Source organism: Anarhichas minor, unplaced genomic scaffold (assembly GCF_050575085.1).
Source record: "Anarhichas minor isolate MPS153535 unplaced genomic scaffold, ASM5057508v1 ptg000007l, whole genome shotgun sequence".
NCBI classification, from domain to species: Eukaryota; Metazoa; Chordata; class Actinopteri; order Perciformes; family Anarhichadidae; genus Anarhichas; species Anarhichas minor.
The window spans coordinates 13,445,702-13,469,091 of record NW_027466453.1 but is presented as its reverse complement, the minus strand read 5'-3'; the positions used below and the strand labels follow the sequence as shown (position 1 = coordinate 13,469,091).

Genomic DNA, 23,390 nt, shown 5'->3' with positions numbered 1-23,390 from the left:
CAAATATTTTATGCTATCATTATAGCAGCCATCTGTAAGACCTCACAGCAACACCTTGCACTGCATTACATTCAATTACAAATGCAGTGGCGGGCCGTCAGGGCCTGCAAGGCCTTCTCTGCTGGCCTAAACAGAATCACAAAGCTATATCTATTTTATAATTTAATATTTTTTCTTAAATACACTACATGTATTCTAATTTATAATAATATTTTTCCCATTATCTTATTTTCTCATTGCACAGCTACTGTCTTCCTCAGTTGCTCTGCTTCCAGTGCAGCTTGTTTTAAGTAGAGCTTTTATCCAATCAGATCTCACCTCTGTGTCTCTAGGTAAGAACAGAGGCTGGAGGCCTGCAGAGTCTCAGGTGCATCCAGTGCAGTTTAAGTGAATGGGGACGATATTGTTGATTGTCATATTCTTCAACTAATCAGATCTTTAGTTTGACATGTTGGGCGTATTCTTTGACATGTCAGCACCTGCTAGCCGGCCTATAATGATGTCAGCATTACATGCCGCTCAGTGTCCATGTGCAGCTCTGCCGCGAGGTGCAGAGTGTGCTGTGATTGGTCAGTGGGCGAACACGTGACTATCGTGAAACGAAACTTAACAGCAGAGGCTTAGTTGGGTAGTGAATCACATCACGTGATGCAGCTCAGCCAATCAAATATGGGCATTCTGACTGAGCGAGATGTACCACACACCATGACACAGGGGGCTGAGACGAGGAAAGACACTGCAGAGCAGTACATACAATGTTCAAGTTGTGAAAATAAAATCATAAGGCAATCTCTTTGGGGCGTGACTTGTCATTAAGGAATGATGGTGGGTCCCACAGCCAGACCAGCTGAGAACCACTGTCCTCCATGAGCACAGAAAATATTATGTTTTCCTGAATTTAAGCTTCTGCATTTTCCAAATGCTCTAGTACTATTCAAACGTATTGCAAGTCTCGTACCGAACCGGTACGTACATAGTTACAGCCTTAGAAACTAATAATAACTGTCGCGCCATCATGTGGTTATAAGGAGGTATTTCAGCTGCAGGACAACAGTGAAGGCCTAGGTATAAAATGCACGGCCCGCCACTGTCCAAATGTGAGTCACTATAAAGGAACGGTAAAGTTGTATTGTGTATTACGGCCTTAAATACAACTTTTAATACTCGTCTACTTACCTTTTGAACAAAGAACGGTCCCACAGCTTAGCTTGTAATAAAGAAGTATTCGCAATCCTTTTTTGGTTTCAGTAAATTGTATTTGTCCATTGATATTCCTTCCTCCCCATCAGCTTCTGTCCCTGCATCTTTGATTATTTTTGATTCCTTAAAAACAACTTTTGGTTCATTTTACAAAACTCCTAACTACATGCTACATAAATTAGTAAACTGTACTAGTTATCCTCAATAAGCACTTCTCACTAGTTTTCATGAAGTAACGCTTAATTGCAGAAAGAAGAAAATAATTTGTAAAATGGGACAAGAGTGACTTAAAAAGGTATGACAAGAAAAATATGGGACCAAAACAAAATGGAGGGAGAAAGGACAAAAGGAAAAAAAAACAATATCAAAAGGTATTACTGTTTTGCTCCACCACCCGGTCTCATAGGAGGCTTGCCAGCTGTAGGTAAATATAGTACAGTATAGTAAAAACCAAATGGGTGTAAGGAGAGAGGGACCAACTGAGACTAAAGAGGGGTTTTAACAGGGCCCATGTGTTGCCAGTGTTGCTGATGAGCTCAGGTGTTTCCACTCTGCTGATGAGCCTTTCTTAGGCCCACCTCCAATACCAAGGCAGAGAGGGTTGTCACACATTAACTTAAGGACAATAAATGTGTAGGGGAGGAAGCTTAGGGGTTAGAGTATACCACAGTGTCGGGTGTCTCTAATACTCACACAACACAAAAATATTGTCTCTGACTTTGTTGAAAGTGTGGCTTACTGGCTGTCATGGAAAGCCTTTTTCTGCAGTCCCCCAGTACAACCATTCTACTGGGCACTGTTGGGATCCTCCTCGTCTTGTATGTATTTTTCCCAAACTTTGACCATCAGAGAAAGGAGCCTCCAGGACCCAGACCACTGCCTGTGTTTGGCAATTTGCTGCAGCTGAATCTTAAGTCACTCCACAGCACGCTGTTTGAGGTAAGTGATGCTAAATTGTCTGTATACTGTATTGTTCAAAAGTGTGGAACAATCTGTTATTTTGGTATTTTAACATGGATAAAAACATAATTCAGACAAATAGTATTATTTACATTTAGAATAGTCTTGCCTCCCAAAGTGTATATGATTTAAAATGTAATTTAGTCTTTTGATCCTCTACAATACTGTCATAGTATCCCCCCTGTGAGATTTTTTTTTCCAGTCCAGAAACGTACACATGACCCAAGATCATATTTGAACCACAGTCCTTCAATCACCCAATAAACATTTTGGGGAGATGTTTTTCTTAGGGCCCTCTGCCGTCTCCTTGTGCTTAGATTGAACAGGATTTGTAAGGCCATTGGACGTTCAGCTGATCGTCCCTGCTCAAATTCCAATAGTGCTACATTTCCACTTACCTATTTCAGATTTTTAAGAATACCTTTTGATAAAGTAACACACCTGTAAATTTCAGCTTGTTTAGGCATTATTGTGCACTAGACAGTGAAACAGGAATCTATTCCTATTTATATGATTTTAAAGTCTGTCTTTGTTGCTAAGCTTCAATTTATGTTACCAATAACTGTTGATTTAATTTGTATTTCTTATTCCTAATTCTAAGAGGTCTGTATACTATACAGGTGGTTGCAGTATTTCCATTAAATGGTATTTATATGCCTGTTTGCAATTCTTTTTCTTTATCTGTCCACTACAATTATTTTAAAGGAAGTATTGGAATAAGTGCACGTGAAAATGATCAGTGATGCGTTTCTATCTACTATGTCTGTTTGGGATCAAGAGTAATGTGGTGATTTCAATACTACAAAGGCTGCAAAACTTAATAACCAGACAATATCCTGTTTTGTTGTTTTTTCAAAGTTATAATGATCACTTTTTTTTTTTTGTTTCATAGCTTTCCAAGAACTATGGATCAGTGTTCACTGTGTATTTCGGACCCCAGAAAGTGATAATTCTGGCAGGATACAAGACCGTGAAGCAGGCACTGGTAAACTATGCTTTGGAGTTTGGAGAGAGACAAGTCAGTCCATTAGGCAATGACTTAAGTGGTTTACATAGTAAGTACAAAGCAGCGGATTTCAGTGATCACCACTCACAGTATAAGTTCATCTGACACATGCATTTGATCCAACGACAATGTTAACATCACACAGCTCACAGTCTACAGCCATAATAGCTGCTGCGTAAGGCACAGTTGTGCTTTGAGCTAAAAGCTTCTTCCATGGGTGGCGCTGTTTCAATTGCTCCACAATGCAAATGTTGTGTAGTTTAGAATGTAAAATGAGTTCATACTGTTAAAGGGCATAGTTGTTGTGATTAGCCTTGGTAATGTGTGTGCAAAGACAACAAAGTGTGATAGCCTGGGTGATTGCATTAGCCAGCCTTGGTCACTGATTGGGATAACTATTGACCCCGAGGAAGAAACTCCTAATCCTTTGTGGCCTTCAGGCAGCGGCAGCAGGGAGAACATTCTCTTGTTGGGGGGATTGAGGGAAGTTGACATCTGATGGTCTTCAGGCCAGGTAGTCCCTCTTGGGGCTATTCCTGAACCAGGCAGTGGTTCTGCCTGTCAGGACAGTCTTCATGGTGCAGGTGTAGGAAGCAGCACCTTGAGGATTAGCCTGAAGTCCGTCATGCATACGAGGTGGTTGAGACATTGACAGGCTTTTTGCATAGTTAGAAGTTGATTAAGTCTTTGACAAGCCTCTGAACGTACTTCATCATTACAGAAGTCAGGGATTTGGGGGATTCATCCTCTAGGAACGATGAATGTACCAGATTGCATTGCAATTCATCCAATAGTTCTAGAGGTATCTGTCTGGACAAAAGTAGTAGACCAACCGACTTATTTTTCCATCGCTACAACCATGGTGCTGTAATGATGTAATCCGATTTCAAAAAGTTCAAATAATATTTGAGAAAAAGATGTGTACTTCATTTCACTTTAGGTAAAGGAATCTTATTTGCCAATGGGGAATCATGGAAAGAAATGAGGCGTTTTGCTCTGAGCAACCTGAGAGACTTTGGGATGGGCAAAAAAGCGGCAGAGGAGAAAATCATTGAGGAGATTCAATATCTGAACGAAGTGTTCGAAAGACATGAAGGTAACTCTTCTCCTGTATTGTATCGTGTCTTCATAAGGATTTTATATTGTTTTGCTCATTTATTTTTTGTTTGTTTTAGGTAAACCCTTCAGTGCTACCCAGTCAATAAACTATGCAGTTTCCAACATCATCAGTTCAATTGTCTATGGCAGCAGATTTGATTACAGTGATGCAGATTTTACATGTATGGTAGACCGAGCCAATGACAACATTCGACTTTCAGGCTCTCCTTCAATACAGGTACCACTTTGTCTTTCATTAAATAAACTACAAGATTTACCTTTTGTGGGTTATAGTGAGAATTACAGACTCGTGTCATGCATATTGACCTTTTTATTGTGCCTTCGTGTTGTACAGATAATAACATGTTGAATTGTTTTGTTCTCTATTCAACAACAGTTGTACAATATTTACCCGTGGATATTTCAATTCGTGAGCAACAGGATGCGTCTCAAGAAGAATGTTGCTGAAAACAGAAAACAAATAAAGCAGCTGATCGGACGTTTACAAGAAACTTTGAATGCTCAGATGTGCAGAGGATTTGTGGACTCGTTTCTGGCACACAAACAGAAAATAGAGGTATTAAAATCAAGTGTGATATCATAATAGAAGGTTTGAATCAATAGTTATTTTTTTTTTTTTTTTTAACGACTTAATTGATGATTAACATGAATCCATAAAACATCACCACCATTCTAATTCTATGAAAACGGCCAATAACTGGAGGATGAAAAATGGCAAGAACGCCTTTTAAAATGAAGTTTTAACACATTTAATCTTTCATCTGTGAAGAATTTAGGGATTACGGAGTCATTCTACAACATGGAGAACCTTGTGTCAACTGTTAGCAACCTCTTTGCGGCTGGTACCGATACGACAGGAACTACACTGAGATGGGCTCTGTTGCTCATGGCCAAATATCCTCAAATACAAGGTAAGTAATATGCTGAGACCTGTTGCAATCAACTGGGGTACGTAACATAGTAGAAGTTAAAATATAAAAATGTTACCTTAATTTGATGCAGTCAAAGATTGACGGGAGAGAACAGATGGAACAACATGCTGCAAAGGTCAATGGGTTGGATTTCCAATGAGCCCAATTTTTCGGGGCCACAGGGAGCCTATGACTAGTAAATACAATTTATGTATTTGTTCAGTTTGTTCTAATAAAATCCAGTTACCTTGATATACCATTGTGTGTGCAGTTTTCATTTTGTTCATTACATTCTGACAGTAATCAATGAATCAAATGCTTTGATAAATAAAATCTGGTATCTGTGACTGTCACAGGACTGTAATAAGCCCGACCAATCATTTAATTCTACTTGCTTAAATTCCTGCCTGCCTGCTCGCATTCTGCTCGTGCATTCATTGCTCCTCACTGGAGTCTTCCACAAGCTGCTAGCTTGACAGCTGTGAGTAACGATAGCCATGTTTGTTGTTTACGTTCCTTATGATAATTGTTGGCCAATGGTATGAAGGCAGATCAATGTCAAAATCCACAAGCACAAATGCGATCCATGCACGTGTGTAGAGGTCACGCGTGTGCAACCCAAACAGCCACGAACACTAATTACTCCTTTCACGTCACTCCATGCAGAAAATCTCTGCTCATGTGAGCAAAATTGAAGCCTGTGAGGAGAGAACCCCATTGAAACTGTATGCACCAAAAGTACTTCAGATATAAAAGAGAAATTACTTAATTCCCTTAGTGTTGACCTATTACTATGAGTGCAATGTTCTACCAGCTGGTCGTAAAATGACACTAATGGCATTGAGATGAATGTTTCCTAGCTTGTGCTAAATTCTGTGATATAGCAATTGCAATGTCTTGTGCAGTGTGTTCACTCAAATGACTATAAAAAGCAATCATGTTAGTCTTTCTACAGACTTGGTGATAAAAACATGCTTTACTGTTGCTTTGTTTTTTAGCCACTGACTTCTTTTTTTCTCTCATTTCCAGACCAGGTCCAGGCAGAGCTGAGTAGGGTGGTTGGGAACCGTCAAGTTCAGGCACAGGACAGGATGAACCTTCCCTTCTCTGACGCTGTCGTCCATGAGACACAGAGATTCACTAATATCCTTCCCACCTCTATTCCTCACATCACCAGCGCAGATGTGACTTTTCAAGGCTATTTCATAAGAAAGGTAAGAATCTGACTGATGAAAACAAGTCTTCCAGTTAACGCAGACTAATGAAACATTATGTAACTGCATGCTTGATTCTAGAAAGCTGCATAAAGATGGTAGTTTATCCTGCTCTTTAAAACATTGTAAACATTAATAAATGTCTCCTTCAAGGGGACCCCTGTGTTTCCTCTTTTGACATCTGTTCTGTGGGATGAAAGTGAGTGGGAGACTCCACGCACCTTTAGTCCTGCCCATTTCTTGGACAAGGATGGGAAGTTTGTCAAGAGAGATGCCTTCATGCCCTTCTCTGCAGGTTAGCGAGCTCAGCAAACATTTATTTTCAATACCAATCAAAGTTTTTCAGATTATCTGAAGCTTGTTCTCTCACAGGACAGAGGGCGTGTCCGGGAGAAAGTCTGGCTAAGATGGAGCTCTTCCTCTTCTTCACCTCCCTCCTTCAGCGCTTTCGTTTCACTCCTCCACCTGGAGTCCCAGAGGAAGAACTGGATCTGACTCCGGCTGTGGGCTTCACCCTCAACCCGACACCTCATGAGCTGTGTGCCGTCAGTCGTGAAGGATTTGAAAATTAGTACTCAAGCATTGTCAAACACTTTTGCACAGTGGAAAGCTTTTGAGATTATAATGCAACTGAAAAGGTAACACTGCTGTTCACTCTGAAACCAGCTTATTCAACACATTTGATCTTTAACTTAATAACTGCTGAAGCAAAGTTGGTGTCTCAGTAAGAACATGGGATAACTTTTGATTCATTAGCCAAAACATCAAAGTGTTGAAACACTGTCACCATAGGGCAGATATTGTTATTGATTTATCATATACTTTATGTTATCATTATAGCAGCCATCTTTGGACATTATTTGTCAGCTGTAAGACCTTACAGCAACACCTTGCACTGCATTTCATTTAATTCCAAATGTGAGTCACTATAAAGGAATGGTAAAGTTTTATTGTGTATTATGGCCTTAAATACAACTTTTAATACTCGTCTACTTATGTCTTGAACAGAGAACGGTCCCACATTATGTGCTTATAATGATTTCATTTGGTAAATAATATTACAACACATTCTCACTCCCAACTCATCAAATAATCACGCTTGGTCAGTGGCCCGAAGCTTAACTATGATTCTCTAGTTTTCCCTCTAGTGTCAGTTTTGGACGTACAGAGATGCCTCTGTTTCCAATAGTTATATTTAATGTCTTTTCAAAAAAAACTTCTGTCTTCACAGAGTTAGGTTTGGGCAACAAAACCACTTCAATAGGTAAGCATGTCGTCGACGTTAACTTAACGATTCATGTCAATACCGAGTGACTCAGGACTTATGTTACTAGTGACTAACAACTGTGGTGACACAATTTACTGTTGGTTTCGCACCTGTGTTTTTTTTGACCCATCCATCTTTGCGGACTATCTGGCTCTCTATATTACGCAGTTGCTCCGACTGTCTAATGACACAGGTGGGTTTTTACATTGAAGTTAGTAGAACGTCTGGTGCATCAGATGCTGAGAGACAATGAGCAACTGTCGATATTTGAGGAGTTGGGGCTTTGTACTTCTCAACAGTATGCTCAGTGTGTTATGTTCTGTTTTACAGACCTTCAGACTGGGTGTTAGGATCGTTGTAACAATTCTAGATTAACCAAAGGATAATCAGGAAGAATGCTGTCGCTGTTTGGTAACTTGCTGAATATTAAGTCCCTCCACAGTATGTTGTATTTGGAGAGTAAATTATGGAAAACTAATTTGGTGAAATACTGTGTGTGTGAGACACACACAGCTGTTCAAACTATTCAAATTAACCTTTATTTTGAGGGTTGTCTGCTATAATGGCTATTTTACCTTAGATCAAATGTTGATGGACTTTTCTTTAGAATGAGATGGCCTCAACCGCCTTTACATTCCTGCTTCCAGGTCACTGTTGATTATTTTCACAAATGATTTACTTGGTTTTGTTGTAATGTGTCATGGGTTTACTTTCTTATAATGCAGGAAGGTGTTGAAAATCACATGTATTAGCACACTATGAATACATTTAGACCTTCCTCGTCATATAGCTGATACCGCATTTAGCCTGCATCTAAAATTTAAATGTACACTTATATATAATTTCTTTATTATTTTTGGTCCATGTGTTTATTTTAAATTCTAGAGAACTAATCTAAAAATACTGGACACACACTATTCTTCAATGTTTTCTGATGAAACAAAGTAGTAATTCTATGGATTTAATAAATGGAAATATATTAAAACTGCTTTTAAACTTTGATTTGGTCTGTCAATACTACTTCTAATGAGAGGATCAGATGTGGTTTGTATTGGTCCAGTCAATAAGATGTGATTGGTGAGGTTTGGGACTACAGTATAAAAGTCATATGTATAAACCTTGATGCTTTGGATTCATTCTAAACATGTCTTTGTGGACACAAGAATAAACGGTCTCTGCTGTTCCAACTACTACGTCTCTTCTCCTCATTTCGGCCATAACATAATGGTGGTGTTTTTGCCACATCTCCTGAGCCAGAGCTCCCATCCTCCTCTGTTGCTCTCCCTAAGGTTTCTTCCTCTTTTCTCCCTGTTAAAGGTTTTTTTTGGGGGACTTTTTCCTGTTCTGTTGTGAGGGTCCTGGGACAAGAGGATGTCAAATGTGTACATATTGTAAAGCCCTCTGAGGCTAATTTGTGATTTTGGGCTATACAAAAAAAATTTAATTGAATTAACCTCCCTCCTTCAGCGCTTTGCCAGCTTTAGGTAAATGTATAGTAAAATGTATTCTGTCAACAAACCTTTGGACTCTGTGATGCACTCAACTTAACAGTTGTACATTAACTAAAGGACAAATGTGTAGAGGAGGAAGCTTGGGGTACGTATACAGTTCCAAGTCAAATTAGGACAGAGCTTCACTCTAATACTCACACAACATAAAACACAAAAATATTGTCTCTGACTTTGTTGAAAGTGTGGCTTACTGGCTGTCATGGAAAGCCTTTTTCTGCAGTCCCCCAGTACAACCATTCTACTGGGCACTGTTGGGATCCTCCTCGTCTTGTATGTATTTTTCCCAAACTTTGACCATCAGAGAAAGGAGCCTCCAGGACCCAGACCACTGCCTGTGTTTGGCAATTTGCTGCAGCTGAATCTTAAGTCACTCCACAGCACGCTGTTTGAGGTAAGTGATACTAAATTGTACACGGTATACACACTGCTGTTCAAAGTGTGGAATCACCTGTTATTTTAATGTTTTTGATACCATTTCAACATAAATAAAAATGGTATAATTCAGACAGACATTCCTATATGAATCTGATTAAAGCAGATATTTTTTAACAGTAACTGCTGATTTATTATAAGATTTGCAAATAGGACTTTCATCCATCTAATAGTAGCGATGCACCGATACTGGATCAGGTATTGGTGACAATTGGCTGATCAGGTATCGGATACCATTATTTTATTAAATAACAATTCTGCACATTTATATCTCTATATTTATTTGTTATGTTTTGTTCCGCACCTGTGTTCCTTTTGCTCATCAGACCTCCCCTGTACTTAAACCCCAGCTGTTCACCTACCAGTTGCCAGATTGTCTGTCATTTCCATAGTTGAGCTTTTCCTGTGTAACTATTCCTTTCATTCCTGAAATCTGTTTTTGTGCTCCTGTTTATATATAGTTAGTAGTTGTTAGGCTTTTTGTTTTTTGACCATTTTTGTATGCGTGTTAATTCCGCTGGATGCCTGTTCTGCTTTGTTTTGAACTGAGCATCGGTAAAACATTGATTTTTTTGCAAATTCCACTCTCTGGTCTGTTCTCTGCGCTTGAGTCGTACTCTGATCATCACATCCACACAGTGAGGCATACAGCTTATCAAATAAACACTAGTATCGGATCAGTACTCGGTATCGGCCATTAACCAAAGCGCACTTATCACTATTGGTATCGGGACTGAAAAAGTTAGATCGGTGCATCCCTACCTAAAAGCATGACCATTCAAAAATATAGAGTGGTCCTCTCAGCTATTTGATTGTACTAGATCAATCTTTTTTGGGAATCAATTACAAACTATTGTGAGATCATGTATGATATAGAAAAATGGAATTGATAATGGGATTTTTGATTTTATGAGTGATGGATAGCTGTACTGTAGGATACAAGATGTTTCAACCACTTTACTGCAGCTTATTATCATTATAAATATTATCATATCGGAAAAGATTAAAAGAAGAATAGCTAAGCAGTTAAACTGTCCCGACTCAGTTGAAACTGGTTTACAGCATGTTCCTGTTCTGCAGCATATGAAGGAATCTCAATTACAATACAAAATAGAAACAGAAACAACAGAACAACAAAACGTTAACAGCTACACATACAGGTGGTTGCATTGTTTCAATCAAATGGTATTTATATGCCTGTTTGCAATTTGTGATAGAGGTTATAGCTTTACTGTGATGTGGGATAAGTTGTAATGATCACTGCTTTTTCTGTTTCATAGCTTTCCAAGAACTATGGATCAGTGTTCACTGTGTATTTCGGACCCCAGAAAGTGGTGATTCTGGCAGGATACAAGACCGTGAAGCAGGCACTGGTCAACTATGCTGTGGAGTTTGGAGAGAGACAAGTCAGTCCATTAGGCAATGACTTAAGTGGTTTACATAGTAAGTACAAAGCAGCGGATTTTAGTGATAACCACTCACAGTATAAGTTCATCTGACGCATACATTTGATCCAATGACAATGTTAACATCACACAGCTCTCAGTCTACAGTCATAATAGCTGCTGCATAAGGCACAGTTGTGCTTTGAGCTAAAAGCTTCTTCCATGGGTGGCGCTGTTTCAATTGCTCCGCAATGCAAATGTTGTGTAGTTTAGAATGTAAAATGAGTTCATACTGTTAAAGGGCATTGTTGTTGTGATTAGCCTTGGTAATGTGTGCAAAGACAACAAAGTGTGGTAGCCTGGGTGATTGCATTAGCCAGCCTTGGTCACTGATTCGGATAACTATTGACCCCGAGGAAGAAACTCCTAATCCTTTGTGGCCTTCAGGCAGCGGCAGCAGGGAGAACATTCTCTTGTTGGGGGGGATTGAGGTAAGTTGACATCTGATGGTCTTCAGGCCAGGTAGTCCCTCTTGGGGCTATTCCTGAACCAGGCAGTGGTTCTGCCTGTCAGGACAGTCTTCATGGTGCAGGTGTAGGAAGCAGCACCTTGAGGAGCAGCCTGAAGTCCGTCATGCATACGAGGTGGTTGAGACACTGACAGGCTTTTTGCATAGTTAGAAGTTGATTAAGTCTTTGACAAGCCTCTGAAAGCAATTCATCATTACAGAAGTCAGGGATTTGGGGGATTCATCCTCTAGGAACGATGAATGTACCAGATTGCATAGCAATTCATCCAATAGTTCTAGAGGTATCTGTCTGGACAAAAGTAGTAGACCAACCGACTTATTTTTCCATCGCTACATCCATGGTGCTGTAATGATGTAATCCGATTTCAAAAAGTTCAAATAACATTTGAGAAAAAGATGTGTACTTCATTTCACTTTAGGTAAAGGAATCTTATTTGCCAATGGGGAATCATGGAAAGAAATGAGGCGTTTTGCTCTGAGCAACCTGAGAGACTTTGGGATGGGCAAAAAAGCGGCAGAGGAGAAAATCATTGAGGAGATTCAATATCTGAACGAAGTGTTCGAAAGACATGAAGGTAACTCTTCTCCTGTATTGTATCGTGTCTTCATAAGGATTTTATATTGTTGTTTTGCTCATTTATTTTTTGTTTGTTTTAGGTAAACCCTTCAGTGCTACCCAGTCAATAAACTATGCAGTTTCCAACATCATCTGTTCAATTGTCTATGGCAGCAGATTTGATTACAGTGATGCAGAGTTTACATGTATGGTAGACCGAGCCAATGACAACATTCGACTTTCAGGCTCTCCTTCAATACAGGTACCACTTTGTCTTTCATTAAATAAACTACAAGATTTACCTTTTGTGGGTTATAGTGAGAATTACAGACTCATGTCATGCATATTGACCTTTTTATTGTGCCTTCGTGTTGTATAGATAATAACATGTTGAATTGTTTTGTTCTCTATTCAACAACAGTTGTACAATATTTACCCGTGGATATTTCAATTCGTGAGCAACAGGATGCGTCTCAGGAAGAATGTTGCTGAAAACAAAAAACAAATAAAGCAGCTGATCGGACGTTTACAAGAAACTTTGAATGCTCAGATGTGCAGAGGATTTGTGGACTCGTTTCTGGCACACAAACAGAAAATAGAGGTATTAAAATCAAGTGTGATATCATAATACAAGGTTTGAATCTATAATTATTCATTCATTTTTTTTAACGACTTAATTGATGATTAACATCAATCCATAAAACATCACCACCATTCTAATTCTATGAAAACGGCCAATAGCTGGAGGATGAAAAATGGCAAGAACGCCTTTTAAAATGAAGTTTTAACACATTTAATCTTTCATCTGTTAAGAATTTAGGGATTACGGAGTCATTCTACAACATGGAGAACCTTGTGTCAACTGTTAGCAACCTCTTTGCGGCTGGTACCGATACGACAGGAACTACACTGAGATGGGCTCTGTTGCTCATGGCCAAATATCCTCAAATACAAGGTAAGTAATATGCTGAGACCTGTTGCAATCAACTGGGGTACGTAACATAGTAGTAGAAGTTAAAATATAAAAATGTTACCTTAATTTGATGCAGTCAATGATTGACAGGAAAGAGGGAGAGAACAGATGGAACAACATGCTGCAAAGGTCAATGGGTTGGATTTCCAATGAGTCCAATTTTTTGGGGCCATTGGGAGCCTATGACTAGTAAATACAATTTTCATGTTGTATTTGTTCTGTATGTTCTAATAAAATCCAGTTACCTTGATATACCATTGTGTCTGCACCATGTGTGCAGTTTTCATTTTGTTCATTACATTCTGACAGGAATCAATGAATCAAATGCTTTGATAAATAAAATCTGGTATCTGTGACTGTCACAGGACTGTAATAAGCCCGACCAATCATTTAATTCTACCTGCTTAAATTCCTGCCTGCCTGCTCGTATTCTGCTCGTGCATTCATTGCTCCTCACTGGAGTCTTCCACAAGCTGCTAGCTTGACAGCTGTGAGTAACGATAGCCATGTTTGTTGTTTACGTTCCTTATGATAATTTTTGGCCAATGGTATGAAGGCAGATCAATGTCAAAATCCACAAGCACAAATGAGATCCATGCACGTGTGTAGAGGTCACGCGTGTGCAACTCAAACAGCCACAAACACTAATTACTCCTTTCACGTCACTCCATGCAGAACATCTCTGCTCACGTGAGCAAAATTGAAGCCTGTGAGGAGAAAACCATGCTTTGATGGCGAGGAGCGTCTCCTGGAGCACGACTTCTGTCACTGCTCTTTGGCTTTGGAGGAAGGCCCGACGGGACGGGCTGTCAGTGTTGTCAACTCGGCTGCTGTCTTGCTAGATTTAGCACCTTTGGATCTAGTACTGCTCGCTACTTTCATTGGAAAAGACTATTGCTACTCTTGCTAGTTTCTCAAAATGACTAACTCTGACTTTAACATATCCTGACTGCTGCAACCCAGGAGAATTAGTTTTTACTTCCAAACAGTAATTTGTAAACTACAACTAACCAAAGATTAAATGACAGGTTCAATTTGTTCTGTCCATGGTATCATCCCTATTTGAATAATAACACCTGGAAAAAGAACCCCATTGAAACTGTATGCACCAAAAGTACTTTAGATATAAAAGAGAAAAATTACTTAATTCCTTTAGTGTTGACCTATTACTATGAGTGCAATGTTCTACCAGCTGGTCATAAAATGACACTAATGGCATTGAGATGAATGTTTCCTAGCTTGTGCTAAATTCTGTGATATAGCAATTGCAATGTCTTGTGCAGTGTGTTCACTCAAATGACTATAAAAAGCAATCATGTTAGTCTTTCTACAGACTTGGTGATAAAAACATGTTTTACTGCTGCTTTGTTTTTTAGCCACTGTGACTTCTTTTTTCTCTCATTTCCAGACCAGGTCCAGGCAGAGCTGAGTAGGGTGGTTGGGAACCGTCAAGTTCAGGCACAGGACAGGATGAACCTTCCCTTCTCTGACGCTGTCGTCCATGAGACACAGAGATTCACTAATATCCTTCCCACCGCTGTTCCCCACATCACCAGCGCAGATGTGACTTTTCAGGGCTATTTCATAAGAAAGGTAAGAATCTGACTGATGAAAACAAGTCTTCCAGTTAACGCAGAGTAATGAAACATTATGTAACTGCATGCTTGATTCTAGAAAGCTGCATAAAGATGGTAGTTTATACTGCTCTTTAAAACATTGTAAGCATTAATAAATGTCTCCTTCAAGGGGACCCCTGTGTTTCCTCTTTTGACATCTGTTCTGTGGGATGAAAGTGAGTGGGAGAGCCCACGCACCTTTAGTCCTGCCCATTTCTTGGACAAGGATGGGAAGTTTGTCAAGAGAGATGCCTTCATGCCCTTCTCTGCAGGTTAGCGAGCTCGGCAAACACTTCTTTTCAATACCAATCAAAGTTTTTCAGATTATCTGAAGCTTGTTCTCTCACAGGACAGAGGGCGTGTCCGGGAGAAAGTCTGGCTAAGATGGAGCTCTTCCTCTTCTTCACCTCCCTCCTTCAGCGCTTTCGTTTCACTCCTCCACCTGGAGTCCCAGAGGAAGAACTGGATCTGACTCCGGCTGTGGGCTTCACCCTCAACCCGACACCTCATGAGCTGTGTGCCGTCAGTCGTGAGGGATTTCAAAATTAGTACTCAAGCATTGTCAAACACTTTTGCACAGTGGAAAGTGTTTGAGATTGTAATGCCACTGAAAAGGTAACACTGCTGTCCACTCTGAAACCAGCTTATTCAACACATTTGATCTTTAAATTAAAGTGACAGTTCACCCCAAAATACATATTTTTCTCTCTATAGTGCTAATTATCAATCTATATTGTTGTAGCGGCAATCTTCCCTCCGTCCGATAGTCCACATTACCACTACTGTTACAGTCTGTGTTTGGCAATAAGCTTGACACGTAATGATTCTTCAGAGGCAGTAGCTCCATGTAAAAAGGTTTACTCAACAAAATAAAGTTACAAGAAACATTCTGTGCTCAACTTGTCACAGCGTTGGCACAACGGTCAAAAAACAAACTTGCTCCGCAGACTGATTAACCTCAACTGAGGGCTGTTGGCTGTGATGTAGTCACTACTGGTCTGTGTTCCAGCTTGCTGATGGGATTGTTAAAGAATTATCAGGTTGAGAGCATTAGAAAGTTTAGAAATTAATTTATCTAAATTTGTGAATTGGATTATGTCGTTAATTATTTTGGGAGGTTGAAGTGGGTTCTAAGTTGTGTTGATTTTTGCTTTTATTATGGTTTCAATTAGTATGTATTCCAAAAACTGGTGTCTCCGAAGTTCGTGCTTCTGTATAATCTCTTTGAAATCCATTTTTACGGTGCGGCCAATGCTTTTCCTTTTAGTTAATTATTGTAACGCTGGCTGGCATAGAAGAGGCAGAAACCCACAATCACGACTCATGAGAGTTATGTAAAGAGCAAAGTCAAAAAAAAATCTTTAATCCAAAACCAGGTAGAGGTCAAAACCCCGTCAGGTAAACGGCAAACTGTGTTTAAAAAAAAGGAAATCAGGCAGGTAAACGACAAGAACGCTGTGCTTTGCTCAATGCAAAAGACAGTCTGGCAGAAGATAAGTGCAAGTGGGTCTGTATATACTGCTGAGATAATCAGGAAAATGTGGAGGTGAGTGAGTGGGTGGAGCAGAACAGGTGGTCGAATTTAGAGGACAGGTGGGAGTCGCTGGGTCTGTTTGTTGACAAGGAAAACCAGACTGAATGAGTGAATGAGTGGACAAGTAATCAGGAAGATTCACGACAGATATTTGACATACGGGTGTACTTCAAAAACCTGTCTTGATATGGCATGTCACAGAAAGACATTACAAAAATGTAAAAATAATTTCATAAATTTGGTATTTGGAGGCCCGGGAAGGAATGTGCAGCATTCCTTGTATGTTACTTCAGTCTACTGTCTGCTTTAATCTCATGTCGTTCACATTAAAGTGTACTTGGTATTAACCACACAAACACACAGAGAATAATAGTAAACCTGCATGTATCTCAATGCTTCTAAAGCATGTTGACAGTGGTCCATTAGACCAGTCCTGGGACCTTCTTCAGCATAGCATTAGCAGCCTTTAGCATCAGGTTAAAGGGTGACACTTAACTTGAAGTCCTCATATTTAGTGTTTATGGGTTTTACAGGTGGCGGGAGTCAGGCCCAGTGTCAGTTAATTTAGGATAACAAAGGAGTTATACGCCATCCTGGCCGTGGCTTTGGAGGCAGACTGGGTCATAGGTGGCTAAATTGAGGAAAACGGGTTATAGATTAAACTACAGCTCTTACATTTAAACCCTTCCTGTGCAGGTCATGAGATGAATTAAACCATTAGTAAGCTTCAGCTCAACACGCATACAAGATACTTCTCACACACTGCCTTAAACATTGAAAATGGGAATGTGCTTTGGATCATAACAATTTTTATCAGTTACAATAGAGGGATGGAAACTTAACAGTTTGTAATGCCAGTCCTAGTGATACAGAAATAATAGATACAAAAATATACAAGAATTGTGAATTGTGCCTGCACATAATCATTTGCTCTACTTTCATAATCATTACCTATAGTAAAGACAAATCACAAACACATTATTACTAAAGCATTTCATTCTATTGCTCTTTGTATTCCCTTGAAATGTACTTTGGAAATAAAATAAATGTAAGAAATGCTACAGCATACGTTTATTGTAAAAACATGTCTAAAGTATTTTAAAGTGACTCTAAAAAAAGCATGCCCAAGCCCTTATGGTCCCAGAACACTCTGTGGTATCTAAGGTCCTTCCACTTTGACAATATTGATCTGTTGATCCTGTGAAGAGAGGTTAGAGTCCACCGCTGGCTGGGTAGACGCACTGCAGTCCTGGAGAGTCCTTGAACAGCTTCTTGGGAAATCAGATGTTTTACTCTCGGACCCTCTGAAAGTCTGACAATGTGACTGGTTGTATGTAGAGACATAGGATTGTGTGTAGGGTTGCATGAGTGTTTGACTGTTTTGCTGTGGGTATGCAGCTGCATATGGTTGTGTGCGAGGGGGAGTGTGAGTAAGTGGGAGGTTCTCAGCATTGCTACATGGTGGAAACCCATTCATATTCGAAGGGCACAATCCTGGCAGTTTAAAGGCCTCTACATGTTCTAAACTCTCTAACGAGTTGAAGCTTGGCTCGGTTTGGCTGCACGTGCCTTGACTGTTGAAGTTGAAGGTGTCCTGGTTGAAGGAGGTAGATGCAGAAGCTGTTGGCAAACCAGATGGCGATGGAGTTTTGTTGTGCTGCTGTTGAACGATGCTGCAACGTCCCAGTTTGGTGGCGAGAGTCTGTAGAGTGATGAGGATCTGCTTCTGAATGTGTGTCTGCTGCAGCTGCTCCCTCTCCAGGCAGCACTGCTGCTCCACCAGCATCTTCACTGCCAGACCCAAGCTGCGCACCTCAGATCCCAGGGTCTGAATCTGATCCTGTAGACCACCTCTACCCCCCCCGGGGTCCTGGACTGCCCGCTGGGGGCTCGGGTTCCTCTCACTACAAGTGGTGCCCTGGCCTCCAGGGGTCTGTAAGCGGATGACGGCAACCCCAGGAGCCGAGGACGGTAAAGGTGCTGGTGACCGGTTAGGAAGACGAATGCCAACCCGAGGGATCGGGTGAAGGGAACGGGAAGACAGACAAGGTCTCTGTGTAAGGAAACGTCTGGGGGTGCTGCCTCCACCAGATTGACCTTCCATAGCAGTCTGTGCAACATAACAAAAATATCATAAAAATATGAAATGCAATCTTAATAACATTACAATGAATCTTGAATGAAAATTCAGGCTCCCAGAATCAGGTGAGGACATATGCTGCAATACTACCCGGTGCCAGCAACTGGTGTAAAGGATTAACTATACAAACCTAACTTTGGACTCACGATGTACTGTGGCCCGGTCACATAAGGTGACTGAAGTCTGTCATCGCTTAGTGCTGGCACACACTTTAGTTAAAGTCAATAAAGGCGGAGATCAGGTTTGCTCTTTCCTCACCTTTTCAGTGGTCAGATCATAAGTTTCAGGTTGTTGTGGCATTGCGCCTCTCAAATCATCACTTTGGACACTTGAGTGATCTCTCCTTAACGATGGCGCTACCTGATGGAATAACTGTTGAAAAACATTGTGTGCGAGTTAAGATTGACAGATGATTTGATGCCTTTGATATTTCGCGCATTATACAGGTCTTGTGCAATGCTAAGCAAGAATTACAAACTTAATATTTGAAATTGTGTCAAATGTGAGAAATGATGTGCAAGTAGGTACCTTCATCCTGTGTGACAGCGCCTTGTCCAAAAGCCTCTTTCGAGCTGCCAGCATTGAATTGGTGGCTGGAGAAGGTGTAGCTCTCCTCCTCATAACTCCAGAGACTGTTAGTGTGGAAGACAAAGCACTGGCCTCTGCTGTTGTTACCGTGGGGGGAACTCTTGGTTGGCTGCTCTGTGCAAGGGAGGTGACGCTTACGATCTGGATGTCATTTTCTTCCTTATCTTCCTTGTGTTGCTGTTCTGGCCGGCTGCCTCCACTAGTCTCCCCATACCCAGATGGCTTTACTCCAGTATCTGGATTTGTGGAAGTACGTTTGGCAAAATTGGCAGCTGCTACAAAGCCAGCATGGTGAGATGCCTCCCGCAGAAGATTTTGGATTTGAATGTTACTCCAGCTCTCTTGCATTGCCCCGGCTCGAGGCTGCACCTGTGCGGGTGATGCGCTGCTTCCAGCCTCCATAGGTCTAACCCTCCCTGGCGGCCGCCCTTGAAACTCCCTCAGGAACAGGTAGATGGCCTGGGCGGACACCTTGATGTTCTCCAGCTCCAGCACAGCTTTGATCTTACGGAAACTCAGACCAGCCCTCCGCAGCTCCACCACTTTGTGTTTGGCGGCATCATCCAGCCGGCCCATAGTTTCTCACGCTAGAGGGACTCTGTGAGTTTGGCGGTTGATCTCTAGAAGATTCATAAAACATGTAGTAAAAAAAGATGGTAACTGACGTTTAGTGTATGATTAATACTGGGAAATAAACAACAGGTGCTGCCGCTGTGGACTTCTTCTTGTATATGAAAATACCAGTAAAGCAGAGGAGTATAATTGCTTCCAACATTACGCAAAACATTTGCTCAGCTCCTCCTAGTATCCTTAATAGGTTATAACAAGATATTGTTTTCGAACTGTTGTAACAATAAACTTACTGCATCGTGTTTTATCAAGAAGCACTTTGGTTATTATCCAGTACAAACGTATCCCAGTAAAAGAAGAAACGTATATTTCTAAATACGGATCCAAATAAAAAAAAAAACTTAAAAAAAGATCTTATTTGTTCTGTCACCGCATATTTTGACATTATTTGCTGAAATAAACAGTAACAGTACGAGGTGGCTAACGTTACAGGTTATCAGAACTATACTTTAGTCATAGATTGGTGAAAAATAACGGTCGCCGTGGTGGCAGATAGGTAACGTTATACGATGCCGTATAGTAACGTTAAATGAATCTGTACCAAACGTAAATGTTAACGTTAGACGAGCTAACAGCTAGCGTAAGCACAGGCGCCGTTATAGAGTGAAGCGCTCACCTCGTCAGGGGAAGGTCGATCGGTGATTAAATCATTCCACGTACCAATATGAAGTATTTCATCTCAGCCTAGGTACGACGTAGTCAACTAACATTGTTATCGACAAGAAGGTAAATAAACAAATGAGTTGTAAGTGGCGCATAGGTGGATACGTCACGTCCGCTCTTTCGTCATCACCGAGCGACGTTTTCTCCGGCCGCAAGTGGTTGAATCACCTCGACTGAAAAAAACAACAATATGTAAGTTTAACCATATATTCGATTACAATCGAGCTAGTTTCAATCCCATTACATGTTGTATCATATATGGAATATTGTGTCACGTTTTTAAACCGTTTGTGCACTTATGAATAGTGTCGCAATCGATAAAACAGCAGTCCCCCGTGGCTGTGTGCGCCTTGTTTTGAGGAGTCAGTTGAATCAATGGCGGCCGAATTTTGTCAGAGAGTAACGTTACCTTTTGTTGGCAGTAAAGTTGACTAGTGTAAGAGGTTTCAGTTATAATTATATTAATATGACATTACACACGCGCTCTCAATAAAATAACATTACAGCCGGCGAAGTTTTTAATATGCAAATATCCAGTAAGGACATTCTCGCTATATTGCGACGGTTACTTACGACCTGCACAGACTTTACGGTCCTTTTGGTTGTACGTTCTTTACAGCATTAATAATGCTCATGTGTAGAATAAACTGTTATCCTTAGTGAAGTTTTGAAACTATATTTCGGTCGATAGAAAATGTTCGGCCAACTATTTTGATAACGGATTAATCGTTAGTCATTTATCAACCCAAAACGTCTCGTTGGTTCCAGCTTCTCAAACTTTTTGCTGATCCCATTCTGTGTAATAGTAGTTTGAATATCTTTGGGTCTGTTGGTCAGACAAAACGGCAATTTCAAGACACTAACTTGGGCTCTGGGGTATTGTGGCATGCACATTTCACTACTTGCTGATAATAGACCAAATTTATGAAAATAATTATTAGTTGCTGCCCTACACCAGTCACAATGTCTCTGATCTCAAAGTAACAGCAGCTCTGACTTTAGGGCACCGTCACCCACAAAGCGGAAGGAGGAGGAAAAAACAAAAGACAGAGGCAAAGACAAGACTAGTACCAAGGAAGGAGATAAGGAGAGAGGACGGGAGAAGGCTAGGAAACGTCGCAGTGCATCTACTGGCACCAGCAGCAGGTTTGTTTTCTACATTCTTGATGCGATTATTAGTGTTTATGTTTGTTATTCTCTGTTACTTAGTGTCTTAAATATGTATATTTTTGTACCTAACATGTTTTGACCATGTCAAGATCTAGCTCTACTTCAAGCAGCAGCTCTGGTTCGAGCTCAGGTTCCTCAAGTGGATCCAGCTCATCTGGATCCAGCCGCTCTGGTTCTTCAAGCTCTCGTTCCTCCTCATCTTCCGGCTCCTCAGGCTCCCCCAGCCCCAGCCGTAGACGCCATGATAACCGCCGCCGATCCCGCTCAGCGTGAGTCACTATATCTAATGCAGATAGCTACCCATTATGTATAGACTTTAATGTCTTTGTTTTTTTCCGCTTGTTTAGAGACCTGATGAAATTAATCAAATGTTTTGTTTGTGAATCATCAGGTCCAAAACACAGAAGAGGGGAGATGACAAGGAGCGAAGGAAAAGAAGCCCAAGCCCTAAACCAACTAAAGTTCACTTAGGGCGGCTGACCAGGAATGTCACCAAGGTCAGCTGAGAAACTGTTAAGATTGTTGATATATGATGTAACATGATTTGAGATTATGACCTCAGAAATGTAATGTTGGGTAGATAACAACACCGTGTTTTATAATCAAAATGGAAAGTAAAAAAAGAAAAATGTTTGAGATAATAATCATTTCTGTTAACATGGTTCTGACAAACCGATTGTGTCTTTTTTTTGCACAGGACCACATCCAGGAGATCTTTTCCACTTATGGAAAAATCAAAATGGTCGATATGCCAATGGACCGGATCCACCCACACCTGTCCAGGGGCTATGCTTATGTGGAGTTTGAGACTCCCGATGAGGCTCAGAAGGCCCTCAAACACATGGATGGAGGTAGGCCAACGTGTTCCCTTCAGTGCCTCTGTCTCACACCATTACTCTACTGGGCATACGTGTTGAATAGCTTTCTGTTTCAACTTTGTTATTGTTAGGTCAGATTGACGGACAGGAAATCAGTGCATCTGCCGTGCTGACTCAACGAGTTCGCCCTCCACCTCGTAGACCTTCTCCCCCTCGCAGAATGCCCCCGCCACCACCCATGTGGCGTCGCAGTCCACCACGCATGAGGAGAAGGTACATTTATCATTTTCAATCAGTAGCTACCTACTCTTGATTTTCACAATATCATGTGAGCATATGTTCATGTTGTTTGGTTCAGACCATTAAGCCGGTCATTCTTCAGCTTTATTGGCCGAGCATGTTGTTTCACAGTTTTTTGTTTCTCTCAATGAACTTACACACCAATAGACATACATCGGGACAAGGAAAACAGAGCTTAACAAAGTCGAATCAATTTTATTTACATATTTAAAAAGAACAATCTGCTCTGTCCCGTACAAAGCATACAACCGCGAGGTGGTAATTGTAGTTTCTTCGTCTGTCCTTGCAGGTCCCGCTCCCCGAGGAGGCGGTCCCCAGTACGCCGCCGTACTCGCTCCAGGTCTCCTGGTCGTAGGCGCCACCGTTCTCGTTCCAGCTCTAACTCCTCCAGATAGACGAGTTACCTGCCTCCTGATACCAAGTGATCGCTTGGATTCTGACACCAGATCAGCTGGAGTTTCTGCTTTCCCAGACCTCATGGATTACAAGAAATAAAATCCTCTGCATTGTAGCAAACATAAACATCTGCCTGCATGTAGAAAGCATAAATGTTTTTTTAGTTTTTTGTGCAAATAGGAGTATTTTCTTTTCATATTTGGTATTCGGTTGACCCTGAAAGCTGTCTCGCTAAATATGTTGTGTTTCAAGCTGAGGTTGGCTCCACTGGGTTAGACAAATATTTCTTTTAAAGTGTAACTTCTTTTTACAATGTACTGAATTTTTAGACATTTTGAAAAATAAAATTGCTGAAACATGTAGAGTGTGAGTTCAGTATATAACTTGTCATATTTTGGCTTTTTGGATTAAATCCTGGTTAGAGGCCAGAGTGCGTTCATACATCTACCATGATATGTATACTTTACGTATA

The 23,390-nt window shown here is 40.7% G+C and overlaps 4 protein-coding genes across 5 annotated transcripts; 3 read left to right on the top strand and 1 right to left on the bottom strand.

Moving 5' to 3' along the window:
• The first annotated feature begins 1,947 nt into the window (after positions 1–1,947).
• Positions 1,948–7,032, top strand: LOC142944814 (cytochrome P450 2K1-like). The gene is made up of 9 exons (XM_076085952.1): positions 1,948–2,139; positions 3,053–3,206; positions 4,107–4,262; positions 4,342–4,502; positions 4,662–4,841; positions 5,055–5,196; positions 6,226–6,410; positions 6,564–6,705; positions 6,783–7,032. Exons 1-9 carry the CDS (start codon positions 1,948–1,950, stop codon positions 6,980–6,982), a joined length of 1,512 nt encoding a protein of 503 aa, XP_075942067.1. The 3' UTR covers positions 6,983–7,032.
• Positions 7,033–9,387: 2,355 nt separating this feature from the next.
• Positions 9,388–15,228, top strand: LOC142944815 (cytochrome P450 2K1-like). The gene is made up of 9 exons (XM_076085953.1): positions 9,388–9,579; positions 10,901–11,054; positions 11,954–12,109; positions 12,192–12,352; positions 12,512–12,691; positions 12,904–13,045; positions 14,472–14,656; positions 14,810–14,951; positions 15,029–15,228. Exons 1-9 carry the CDS (start codon positions 9,388–9,390, stop codon positions 15,226–15,228), a joined length of 1,512 nt encoding a protein of 503 aa, XP_075942068.1.
• Positions 15,229–16,009: 781 nt separating this feature from the next.
• LOC142944807 (uncharacterized) lies at positions 16,010–20,346 on the bottom strand. 2 transcript variants are annotated; one of them, XM_076085943.1, is made up of 4 exons: positions 20,188–20,346; positions 18,882–19,561; positions 18,612–18,725; positions 16,010–18,323 (listed from the first exon to the last, which is right to left on the bottom strand). In XM_076085943.1, exons 2-4 carry the CDS (start codon positions 19,515–19,517, stop codon positions 17,373–17,375), a joined length of 1,701 nt encoding a protein of 566 aa, XP_075942058.1. In that variant the 5' UTR covers positions 19,518–19,561; positions 20,188–20,346; the 3' UTR covers positions 16,010–17,372. The 2 variants fall into 2 exon arrangements, with proteins under 2 accessions (XP_075942058.1, XP_075942059.1); XM_076085944.1 differs by having other exon boundaries at positions 20,232–20,320.
• On the top strand, positions 20,298–23,278 carry rnps1 (RNA binding protein S1, serine-rich domain). Its single transcript, XM_076085947.1, has 7 exons — positions 20,298–20,426; positions 21,237–21,380; positions 21,494–21,673; positions 21,796–21,901; positions 22,102–22,255; positions 22,354–22,495; positions 22,812–23,278. Coding segments are annotated over exons 1-7 (834 nt in total). The 5' UTR covers positions 20,298–20,424; the 3' UTR covers positions 22,918–23,278.
• The last annotated feature ends 112 nt before the right edge of the window (positions 23,279–23,390 follow it).